The following is a 12,893-nucleotide window of genomic DNA, read 5'->3' on the forward strand; positions in this document are numbered from 1 at the left end:
GGGGGGGGGTTGGGGGGAGATGCTGGCTGTTGAGGAGGGATCTGTGGACACATTCCCTCATATCCGGTACAAGATGATGTAACACGTTGGAGGTAGATCTGCATATGGACAACCACATGGGAGGAGATTGGGTGAAGATAGGGCAAACTTTGGCATTGTTAGACTTTTATTTTGTTCTTAGTTTCTATTGTTTATTGAATTAATGTGCTCTTTCAATGGCACCATGTTAGATACACTGGTGATGCATTATGTCACTCTTGAAAGTGAAGTCACCAAGTGAGTCTTCTGTCTCTTGATACCATTTGCAACTTGAACCTTACACTATAAAAAGTAGTCTTCTGTCTATTGATACCTTTCGCAACTTGAACTTATACTACAGTCAAATATTTCTATAACAGCGTCCCTATATAAACGATACTTCACTATAAAAGTCAAGTTTTTCCGGAACCAAATTTCATGTTATGTTATAATATATGTTCTCTATAATAGCACTTTGTTATAGCATCAAAAAATATTCTGAACAAATAAGGTTGTTATAGAGAGGTTTGACTGTATAAAGAATCTCTTGTACGCGTGCATAATAAGGAAGAATGGCTTGTTGGCTATAGTTTGATAGCACAGTAAAGAGAGACAACTCTGTTCTTGGAAACTCTTGAGATAGTCTTATGCTGCACATTAGACTCTGGTTAGAGGTGTTTGTAAAGGAGGTCACTAGAAAAACTAGAGGAAACAGTCAAAGGGAAAGAAAAGAAAAGAAGCTGTGATGCTTAAGAATCCATTTGCTAAGGTTTTCTTCATAATTGGAAAACCAACAAAAGGAAACAGTCAAAGGGAAGGAAAAAGAAACAAAGAGAAAAGACATGCAGCAAGAGGAATATTGTAGGCATCTTCTTGGTAAACTATTGCACCTAACAATTTTGGGAAGAATTTATACGTCATTTTTGTGCCAAATTGGCCATTATTGCACCTCACACAATACTTGATGTATAACTTAGCCATCTCAAATTTTAAAGGTAGCCACATATAAAGGGGATGAATAAATTTTAAAGGTAGCCACATATGAAAGGAACATTTCTTAATAAGAACTTCTAACAGTCCTATGTTTGTCCTTTATGTTGCTTTATGAAAAGGAAGCAAAATTGTTCCCATAGTTTGTAAAATTTATCTAATTCATCATTCTTTTATACCTTAGTGTTGTAGCTCTCTTGTTCTTGGCTACTAAGCTATGCATGATGATATGTGATGTATGCTTTGACTTCTAAAGCTTGACAGGTCCTTTTGGTCGATTTTCAGTTGATTGCCTCAACCTATTGATTGAGTGTGTTGGAGAAGAAAGTCTTAGAAGGCTACGACTCTATAAGTTTCGCGTCTTATTTTTTTGCGTGTCTACTATTTATTTAGGCGCAAAGAGCCTAAGTGGTCAAGCTATTATTTTCCGAGCCTGCTCTCCATTTTCACCGTTGATGCAATAGAAGCTCTTAATGCAATATCTGGTGGTGAAGACATTCCCGCTGCTCCAATTGGGTAGAGAGATAATAGATCCTCCCTTCAATTCCGCCTTTTCTAAAGTATTATGTTAGACGTCCCAGCCTCTACATGAGCTTCGAGTAACCAAATATGAACTGGTACCATAGGCACTTTGACTCCAGCTCCTCGTCAGTCTTCTTGCATCTTTTCCAGCTTTGAAAATCGACTAAGCATTGCACCAAGCCTACTTGTGAAGAGAAGAGCCGTCAGGCTATTGGAGAGTGAAGGACGGTGTCTTGTCTTGCCCTAGGCCTACTTGTGTCAACACCCATAAAGTGCAGAATATCATATATAATGTGATCATCGTATATATTGATTGTTTTAAATAAAAAGTACATAAGCAACACAGACACAACACATGCAGTACTCCTAATTTGCTTTACTTCAGTACTGACAAGAACATTAATAGGAACTTTTCAACAATAGATACTCAAGTTTGAGTCTAAAACATATCAAATAAAAAAACAAAAGAGAAGGAAAGGATCCTAATTGCTCAAGAATCCATTAGGATTAAGAATACATAATTTCTTTTCAAAATTAGTACTTACTTCTATATCTGTTTCTCGTCATAATTATGCTTAAGTAAGCCAATTTTCTCTAAATATAATCTATAAATACATGAAAGACCAAAGTAAAGAAGTGCTCCACTTAATTAGTATGTAACAGTAAATAAAGAAACAAAGCCTTCACTGTTGTTGTTGCACATCATGTCCTTGTATGTTGTTACCTTTAGCTACAGATGCTGATTCAAGAGTAACATAAACATTACAGGACGAGACATTGCTTATCTCTGCATTCAGCAATTTGCCTGTTCTATTAAGAGGCCAAAGTTTGCATGAATGCTTCCAACATTACCATCGCCTTTGACAAACTGTGCATAAGCTACCCAATATTTTTGGTTAAGAGTTGGGTAGGGGCCGCGCGAACGCAGGCCCCCGCTGCCACAAATTATGACGCAGGCTCGACCACTTGGGTCGACCTTAGGCGGGCACCCCTCCAAAGTGCAATGGAGGTCACCAACCTAGGCCATGGACCTTGTTGATTGCCCATCGACCCCGTCCAGGTAAGTATGTTCCTTGAAGCTCCTCTCTATGGTTTTATACACCTTCTGATCCTCAGTTTTTTTTGTGTCAGCCGATGAGGGAGATCATGCATTTATTTTTAATGAATAAATAGTTACTTAATTAAGGATATATTACATTTAGACTAAATGTGAAGGAGTTGGCAATCACAAGGAGTTATCATAGGGGTTAACAACCATAAGCCCATAATTGAAGATAATGACTGTCTCAGCTCATACAGAAGAAACATGAGACATCAATCTCTACACCTATGGCATATCGGAAAAGGATCAACATAGTATCTGTCGTTGTCCCATTTTAATTTTGCTTTTTGATCCCAATACAACACGTTAGTTGTATCTTCTTTAAGCTTTTGATAATACTATGTTAAAATAGGTATTTTTGCTGTATCCATGTAACTATTGAGTGTTAAATTATGTATAGTTCATCGTCCAACAGTCAACCAACACATATATTTGATGCTTCAATTTTTTCCTATTGATATCATAACTCTTGAAACAAAAAATATTGTTCCAAGTGGAATCTGGAATGTCATCCTTCCTGTAAAAAAGAAATAAATCACTTCTCTGTTCTCAGATTTGGTGTAAAAAATTAAAAACATGAAATCCTCTCAAAAAATTACAAGTAGAAAACGAGTTTTAAATATTATACTCGAATTGTTGGGGGAACTCAAGAAAGAGTACCCCTCCAAAAATAGGCGTATGCCACTGAATGCAGCGCGCACACGGTATTCTTTAGTAAAAGGCGAAAGAATAGTTCGCTTTGTGCTCACTGCGTGGCTGCGTGAGTTCTATAATGGCCGGTGCCTCCCTATTTATATTGGAACAAAGTCTGGATTTAATGTTCTTTTCGATGTGGTAGGCGCATCACTCTTTTTTCCCTTAAAGGCTTCAACCAGTAATCTACATATATCAAAGGTTAGAAATCATATATAGAAGTTCCGCAGTACATTGAAAAAGCACGTGACACCAACCAAGGGAATGTGAGGTTGTTATCAACTTATCATATGAGATTACTGAAAGTGGGTGAATTGTACCCTTTTTAAATTTCTAGTTAGTAGATCCCTTGGGCTTAGATGACTTGAAGCTTTTTTGAGTCTGACTTATTTGAAGTAGGGCGTCTACTAGTAAATCCCTTGTCAATCAACTTGGAATTATTAAGAAAATGAGTCCGCTTGTCCGGTCGATCAAAATGATGATGGGAAGATTTGTGCAAACTATTCATTTATTTGCAAAGTTCCGCATTTTTTTCTTGAAGTAAGTCATTTTCAACCTGATATTCTTCAAATAGAATATCCCACTCTTCCTTTTCCGTTTTCAACTTGTTATATTATTCAAGTTGGGTGTCCCAGTTCTTCTTCTCCCGTTGAGTCTTCTTGAGCTTTTCAAGAATTTTTCTCATATCTTCTAAAGCCCGTTCTACGATATTTTAAAGTTCATTACATTTATCACAGTCATGAGATCTTACCTCACTTGTTTTACTTGGGGCCATGAAGCAGTTGCTTGTAGATTCCTCATTATCGTTGTCTGATATATCTTCATCACTCCAAGCACCAAAAGATTTTCTTTTTTCACTTGTTTCACTTCGTGCAATGAAACAAAGGTTGGCAGTTCCACTATGATCTTTATCTGGCATATATTCATCACTCCATATGCTGGAAGATTTTCTCTTCTGATTGCCCCTAGATAGTTCCCTTTTTGGTTCTAGACAGTTGGCTTGGATGTGGCCATAATTTCCGCATTTGTAGGCTCACTTATTTCATTGCCTTTTCTAGAACTTGATTTCCCTCTTCTATTATTCTTGCTTCTTTGCGTCGAGTTAGAGACAACTCTAGAAAATAATGCAATATCCTCTTGATGTTTGTTTCCTTCTTCTTCGTCTTCACTTCCAGACTCAGGAATAGTTGATTTAGAAGCAACACTCTTTTTCTTCTCTGCATGTCTGTGCTTTTTGAGATGGGTTTGCTCAAAGGCTATAAGGTCTCTACGAAGTTCATCATATGATAGTTTGTCGGGATCCGTATTCAAGAGCAACAACTTTTGGTTGCCATAAAATGGGTAAACTTCTTAGAATTTTTCTGACTTATTCACCACTTGAATATGGTCTTCTAAAGAATTTTAGATCTCCAACTATTTTACTAAATCGGCCAAACATGTCTTCAATGGATCCATCATCCTTCGTTAAAAACAACTCAAAATCACGAATCATAAGGTTTATCCTTGTCTCTTTTACTTTACTGGTACCTTCATAGGTAACTTCAAGTTTATCCCACATTTCTTTGGCTGTGTCATAACTTGATATTTTTCTCAAATTCTTCTCCGCTTATAGCATTGTATAATAGATTTTTTGCATTTGAATTTATCTACACAATAGCCATATGCTTATCAGTATATTCATCAATATAAAGGGTTTCAGTAGATACCAGTCTTTCTGGTTTCTTTTCTAGTTTTGACTGTAGGAGAGGAAAGTTACCCTTCTAGATGACTCGTCATACTTTGACATCATAAGATTTGATGAAAGCTTCCATTCAAACTTTCCGGTGAGTGTAATACTGTCCGTTGAAGTATGGTGGTCTTAATGCAGAAGTCCCTTCTTGGAGTAAGGCTCCGATAACTGTGTGTGCTGACATGATCTTTTCTCACTTGCTGTTAAGCAAAAGTAAAAAAGTGATACATGATCCGATACCAAATGAAAGTACAAGGGGGGGGAGGGGGGGGAGGTGAATTGTAGCCTTTTTAAATTTCTAATCGACTACTCCTCAGACCTAGTTGACTAATACGGAGACAGCCTGCACAATACTGTTAGTATTTCAATTCAATCAGATACTAATCTCAACAAACAGTAATGTCTTATAATAAAATATAAAAATATTAAGGTAAATGACACCGGGAATTTTATACCGGTTCGGAACCAATGTGGTATTTTAATCCAGTCTCCTTGGATTACAATGATGTTATCTCTTGAGCTCTTTGTAATTTGGGTTGAGTACAGTTGTATGATTTTTAACGTTCATCACCAACGTTTACAAGGTTGGTTTTCACTCGCTCACCAACAATGAACAAGGTTTGGTTTCTACTCGTTCACCAACAACGACCATTTGGTTCACTCGCTCATCAAAGAAACAAACAATAATACAACCTCTCCGGACACACTGCCTCTCCAATATTTTTCTATATCTCTTGCCTCTCCAATATCTTTCTATATCTCTTCACACTTTTGTGCACCCAGTAAATCTACTAAAGTGAAGTATAATACTTGTTAAAAATAGAATAAAAAATTTGTAGTTGAGTAGACAACTGTACAGAAGGTTGCATAAATTTTTCTTTCTTTAGTTTCACGTACTTTATAGTGTTGACTCCATATTTCAAACCTCTCTTCAAATATTTATTACCACAAAGCTTCATATTTATTTAATATAAGTAAAAAACAAGTTTTAAATATTATACTTGAATTGTTGAGGGAACTCAAGAAAGAGTACCCCTCCAAAAATAGGCATATGCCACTAAATATAGCGCGCACACGGTATTCTTTAGTAAAAGGCGAAAGAATAGTTCGCTTTGTGCTCACTGCGTGGCTGCGTGAATTTTATGATAGCCAGTGCTTCCTTTTTTATATTGGAACAAAGTCTGGATTTGCTGTTTCTTTTCGATGTGGTACGCGCATCACTCTTTTTTCCCTTGAGGCTTCAACCTGTAAACATACATCAAAGATTAGAAATCATATATAGAAGTTCCGCAGTACATTGAAAAAGCACGTGACACCAACCAAGCGAATGTGAGGTTGTTATCCACTTATCATAAGTTAACAAGTTTCAAAAGTATTTTTTTTCTTAAATTCTGCGTCAAGTCAAACTACTTCATCTAAGTGAAACGAGGAAGTACAATGTTGCAGGCTTCACGGTTAAACTCTAGCCCCTACTTTCTGCAAGATTCTGAAACCAGTAATATTTTTCTTTTTTTCTCTTCTTTTAGATAAAAATTTCTACATCATTCTCTAGGAAAACTATCTATATAAATCTCTACAGACCATTTATCTTTACAGCAAGATTGATTTGCTTAACGCTTACAAAAGCACCTGCACGTTGGGCAAATTCGATGCTTTTAATAGCCTGTGGCCTCAGCTTTGGAACTAAGTGATGGGAATCAACAATGGAAGCCTTGAAGTTCCTTGATGGGGAGACTGGTGAAGTGTGCTCAGACGCCCATGATCAGCTTCTAGCAGGAAACTCGAAGATGTTGTAATTAGAAATTATTACAAGGTACTTATTGTCGAAGATGAGAAATTATTTATTCTTGAAGTGGTTCATAAGATAAAAGTTAAGTTTACTGATTAATCTAGTTTGTCAAAATGGTGTTCAACATTCTTAAACTGCAATATCAAAGAAGACATGAGGAAATTAACAAAGATCAGATATTGCTGCATATTGGTATTTGTCTGTTAATGCGCCTAGCCTGTTGGAAGTAAATTTAACCAGAAAAGCCAGTATTGATACAACAGCAACAACTATAACTACTACGCGTCAATCCCAAACAAGTTGAGCAGAAGAACTATAATATTACGCTTCCTTGGCTTGATGGTATCGTTGGGTTGAGCCCCTTAAAATAGATGAAAAACGATGAAAATTAAACTGTTTTGTTAGGTAGACAGAACTTATTGTCGCATCTAGCCAGTTTATGATGTTCTCAGCACTACCATACAATACAATAAAAATGAGTAACTGTGTTTTCATCTGACATTTGCAGACTTTAGTTGCACCTGTGCATAAACTAGAAATAACTTTTAGATAGATTTTTCTTTCAAAAAGGAAAAAAAATGCTCTTGTTTTCTAGATCCATTTTCAATTTTCACTTCTTACTACTAAACTATCTTCAAATTGCTTCAATTCTACAAACTATGTATGAAATCACTCATTTGTTTCTGAAGCAAACGAGTAGCCTCTGATTCAGGATGAAACACATGATAAACATGAACCTGTCCCTCAGCTTCAACCAACTCCACTCTTTTCACACCATTCTTTTTCAAGAATTCAGCATACTTTACTCCCCTTTCTATCAAAAAGTCCGAGCCAGCAACGAAAACAATCACTGCTGGAAACTGAGAAAACTCAGCCGCAGACATTTCAGCATTCTCAAAATTACATCCAAAATAATCACGGTTTGATCCTTGAGGCAAACTAAGCCTCCAAAACATGTCGTTCATCTTCACGTCTCCTTCTGATCCATTAGCCATCTCTAATTCAGTCCTCGTTTCACTCCCGAAATAGGGATGAATTGGCAGCAACCCCTTTAATCTACCACGAAAATCTTCACTTCTAATCGCCCTGATAGCAACCTGATGAACTATATTGCCTCCAGCACTGTCCCCGGAAAGAAAAACCTGATCAAGATTAGCCCTTTTCAGCCATGGTTCAATTTCTAAGTTCTTGATCAGCCATTCCAATGCAGAATAACAATCTTCATAAGCTGTAGGAAGCTTATTTTCCGGTGCAAGACGATAGTCTACTGAAAGGATGATAGATTTGGATGCAACACTTAAATCTCCAAGAAAAAGATGGTAACCAAGCCATGTAGTTGAGCCAATGCAAAATCCACCACCATGAAAATAGACTAAAACAGGAAGCTGCTGGTTAATAACTCCTGATTCAGGAAAATCAGGGAGGTACATTCTACCAGATATTGGCTTTAAAGGATCAATGATCACATCTTTGGACTTGTATCCATTGCATGGTTCAATTGATGCAGTGGCAATTTCAGGCTCGAATCGTTTAACTGAGCCATCGAAGAAAACTTGGATGTAACCAGGTGCTTCTGCAACTATGGACATGTTTTTGGAGATTTGTTTAGATACCACTTGCTAATATGGATTGGAAGGTATTGTATTTTTCTGGGATTTATATAGAACTAATGGTTGGATAAAAAGTAGAGGAGATGATCGGTAAATGAGAAGATGGATAGTTGGTAGATCATACAAATTGCAATCAAGCTTGAAATTTAAAGGGAGAACTGCCTATATTCACGAAAAGGAAGTGAATGTGGAATGTGGGGGAAGAAAATACATCTGATGGAGTTGGTGAACTAGTCCTGTGAAATGAACAGAGAAAAAAAAAGCTAAATCGCGCCAGGTAGGGGTCGAACCTACGACTTTCTGCTTAGGAAACAGACGCTCTATCCACTGAGCTACAGGCGCTTTTGTTGGTTGTTGCTTCTTATAGATTATTTGTATTTCTCAAAATACTGAATAATCGTTATTTTCCTTGAAAGATTTTGGGACCATGCCCTCCCTCTATTGGTTGTGTCAAATACCGTAATTTATTTAGAGGAAAAAAGCTGATAAATTATCTAGAGAATCGAATAGAGAAATGCAAAAATTACAAAATTGTTTTAAAATTTATTACTGTATTTGCTTTAACAAAAAAAAGAGAAAAAATAAAAACTAGAAATCATTCTGAAATTTCCAGCGCATAGACTGAGAATGCCTTTATTAATTGCTTTTTTTTTTTAAAATTTTTTTTTTGGAAGGTGTATTAATTCCATTGATAAGTCAAAAGATTACATAGAGGGGGACAGAAGCCTAACCTCTTATACAAAATATGCAAAGGACTAATCTGCAGAAGATTCCTATATTAATTGCTAATTTAACCATATTATATATAACTAGAAATGCCAATTTCCAGTTCTCCGCTAGGCCATGTATGTATAGACTGTTACAGTATTTGGAGCATTTTCATTTCCCAGTTACAATGCCTTCGTTCTTTCACTATCCACTACATATGGCTTCTGGCCGGATTTTAGCACTTGTCGCATAAACACTTTTAATGTTCACACACACACACACACACATATATATATATATATATATATATATATATATATATATATATATATATATATATATATATATATATATATATGCCGAATGAGTTCCTCTAAGATCCCTGTTTTGCTCCCTTGTGACTCGAACCGACAACCTCAAGGTTGGAGGTGAAGGGTGTTTACGACTTGAGCAACCCTCTCTTAAGATCTCTATTTTGCTCCCTTGTGACTCGAACCTACAACCTCAAGGTTGGAGGTGAAGGGTGCTTACGACTTGAGCAACCCTCTCTTGTCAAGTGAGTTCACTTTGATAAGCTGGCATGTCTATATTACCCAAATACCCTCAAACCTATCAAATTCTGCCTCCAATACAATCAACAACCTTAACGTCTATAGAAGAATTAGCTTAACTTGAAAATTCCTTGAGCTAATAGCACTGGACTACAAATGCTGTAGACGAGTCACGATTGTATATATATTTTATCAGGTAACATCTCTACAAGATACACTGGAGATCTAATATATCAGCTGTAAGGTACTGTAGTAGTGGAAACTGCACTCATTGTTTCTATGTAGATGTACAAGCACCTTAACTGGAAAAAAGAAGGAAAAACAGCATGTCACAGACACAAGTATCCACTACTTTGCTACTTGTTCGACCACTGGAGTATTCTTCCAGATCTTGTCAAGCTCGTTAGTCTGCATTGGTGGCAAAGAGAACGCGCTGACAGTTGAACTTCCGCTACGAATCTCTTGCAAGACTCTCAGTGCTGAATATGTAAGTTTCAAGTACATGTTTTCCATGTTCTTTATCTCTGCAAGTTCTTCAGGAACTTTAACTGGCCTCTCTCCGCCACCTCCTTCTCCTCCTCCGCTACCTCCTGCAATACCTTCTTCTGCTTCTGGGACTTTAAGCGGCTCAGTTTGGTATAGGAGGTGACTAAGAATTGTATCACACTCCTTTATTAGTTTATTTAGAACCTCAGTTTTAAAGAATGGCTCCTCGAGCACCTTTTGGATGAAAGGCAAACGAATAAGATCACCACTGAGTTTGTCATATTTCTTTAAGATCTTCACTACTCCTGTGGACAGCAAAATTCACAAAGGGAAATAATAAGTATACACATTAATAGTAATAAAAAATTCATTAAAGGTAAATGGCAAAAACTATCCTGATCATATTGGCATGAAGTTGACGACAAATGAGAAAAGAAGAAGACATCTAAGAAGAAATCTAAAGTTTTAAGGAGCCATAAGTTCTTCAGAAAAAATTGAGCCACAAATTCGCGATTGATTAGCAATCAGCTTGTAAAATGAGCCTTAAGATAACCAATAGACTCTCATCGTGCCGTATAAAATAAAAAATTTTGATCAAATGAGCTTAGCTGAGATAAAGTTAGATAGGAACTCTTAATCTTGGCTCTACAGATTAGAATGCCCCAAATTCTTTATAAAACTCATTCAAGATTACAGGCCATGCCCCAACAATTTACAGCTCATAGCTCACGTTTGCACACAATAAACTAGCTAAGAATTTTTGTTAATTGACAGATCCTTCACATAAACTGATCTACTTCTAATTATCATCACTCTACCAGCATCCTCGAGCTGTCAGAATCTCTTTTCTTTCATTGCTTCCACAATTTAAGATGCAATAACATAATCTCATAATGAAAGTGGAACGTTAACATGTTCAAGAATATTTCCATTTACAACATGGAATTCCATCTCAATTAACCTATTTTAGGCATTGGTTAACATTGTTGACCCAACAAAAATAGAAACAGCAATTGAGTGGTACCTGTGTAGTTAAGAGCACTGTAATTCTCTAACAAAACCATCTCTCCATGGAGATCCACGACGTCCCTACCTACTCTAATCAGCTCTTCATTTGTCTTTTTCATCTCAGCTACCATCTCTTTCAGAACCTGCAATCATTCAAAGGCAAAGGCAAAAACCAATTCAGTCTCTTGCATTAACTCAAACAGGGCAAAAGTCTGAGCAAAGCAAAACCAACACTTAATCATGTAACCAAATAGGTCAACAAACGCATATATTCAGTATGCATTCAAGCTAAATTCTACCACAGCCTACATGATTTACTGGGTTCAAAATCTATTATTGTACTAATTTGATGAAACTTTTAACACATACAAGATCTGAGCTAAAGCTACTTGGCACGAATGAACTCGTGGCTATTACCCTACATTAGGTGAATATCAATTATCTATGCACAACATGCCATGTTGCTAAACTTATATTCCCAAACTCAATTACACACCTAATATCAAAGGACTTGATTATCATTTCATTGTTAATTGCCTAATTGCAAAGGTACCCAAGAAATTCAAACTATAATAGGTTAACCAAAAGTAACATGGCAAAGGTACACAACAAATAAGCTTCCCATAAAAAATGATCAGAAATATGTACAGGAAACCTGAAGAATAGAAAGGGGAAATAATTAAGATACCTTAAGCTGAATGATATAATCCTCTTCTTTCTCCATAAAGAAATTGTTAAACTTCTCAATCTCCTCTTCCAACAGCTTCACAAAATCATTCACCTCCTTTTTAACCACCTCCCCCAAATCATCACCATCCACCTTCTGTCTTTTATTAGGTCTATCACCATCTTTAGGATAAATCAACTTCAATTCTTTCTTCAGATCCTTATAATTCAAGAACTTGTCTTGCCATTCAGGCAATGTTTCCTCTATATGTGCCTTCAATATTTTCCAGAACTTCATGATCCCACCGAAAAATTTCAAGATTTGATTTTTCTGAAACACCCAATACGATAAAAGTTTCAAGAATTGATTTTTCAGGAAACCCAATATATAAAATTAAATTTCAAGAAATGGTCTATGGCAAAGTATATGATTGAAAAAATGGAGTGAGAAATGGAGAAGGATAATAAAGAAAAAGAATGGTATATATAAAAGTGAGAGAGAGGTGTGTGGTGTGAGAAGTTAGCATATACACGACGAATATTCGAAGCATGAATTCCCCCACTGGGTTAGGGAGGAATTGGCATAAAAGAGGAATATCCGAATAGGATATGCTGCCTTTCGGTGTTTAAATACTCTTTGGTTTGACCGTTTCAAGTAGTAGACTTCGTTGTCTCGTGGTGCCATTTTCAGTTCCGACACTAATGTTGCTTTTTTTTTTTATATATAAAAATAATTTTATTTTATTTTTACCTTAATATGATGATTTATATTCATACAAATATTTTTAGTAATTTTCTTTACTTTCTTTTTGGGTTTTCTCTCAACAACAACCATATATCAAATTCTAAATGTAGTTGAAAAAGGTAAACGTTAGCTTATTTTAGTGAGATGTGTTATTTCATTTGACAAGTTGAGGTTTGAGTTATATTAGAAGTAAGTGCGAATGTTTTCTCTAAACAAAGTAGAGTGGAAAAAAACTAATTAAATTCGATTATAAAAATATACTTGAGCACGTTTATT

The 12,893-nt window shown here is 36.1% G+C and overlaps 2 protein-coding genes and 1 non-coding gene across 3 annotated transcripts; all 3 read right to left on the reverse strand.

The window, feature by feature from the left end:
* Window positions 1–7,493: 7,493 nt before the first annotated feature.
* Window positions 7,494–8,537, reverse strand: LOC109211360 (probable carboxylesterase 17). The gene has a single exon (XM_019374892.1). The coding sequence runs from the start codon at window positions 8,430–8,432 to the stop codon at window positions 7,494–7,496; it is 939 nt and encodes a 312-aa protein (XP_019230437.1). The 5' UTR covers window positions 8,433–8,537.
* Window positions 8,538–8,722: 185 nt separating this feature from the next.
* On the reverse strand, window positions 8,723–8,795 carry TRNAR-CCU. The gene has a single exon. It is a non-coding gene; the product is annotated as a tRNA-Arg (tRNA).
* Window positions 8,796–9,839: 1,044 nt separating this feature from the next.
* On the reverse strand, window positions 9,840–12,462 carry LOC109211363 (SPX domain-containing protein 1-like). The gene is made up of 3 exons (XM_019374896.1): window positions 11,895–12,462; window positions 11,223–11,349; window positions 9,840–10,503 (listed from the first exon to the last, which is right to left on the reverse strand). The coding sequence occupies exons 1-3, from the start codon at window positions 12,168–12,170 to the stop codon at window positions 10,061–10,063; spliced, it is 846 nt and encodes a 281-aa protein (XP_019230441.1). The 5' UTR covers window positions 12,171–12,462; the 3' UTR covers window positions 9,840–10,060.
* Window positions 12,463–12,893: the final 431 nt, after the last annotated feature.

The sequence above is a fragment of the Nicotiana attenuata genome, unplaced genomic scaffold (genome assembly GCF_001879085.1).
Source record: "Nicotiana attenuata strain UT unplaced genomic scaffold, NIATTr2, whole genome shotgun sequence".
Taxonomy (NCBI): domain Eukaryota; kingdom Viridiplantae; phylum Streptophyta; class Magnoliopsida; order Solanales; family Solanaceae; genus Nicotiana; species Nicotiana attenuata.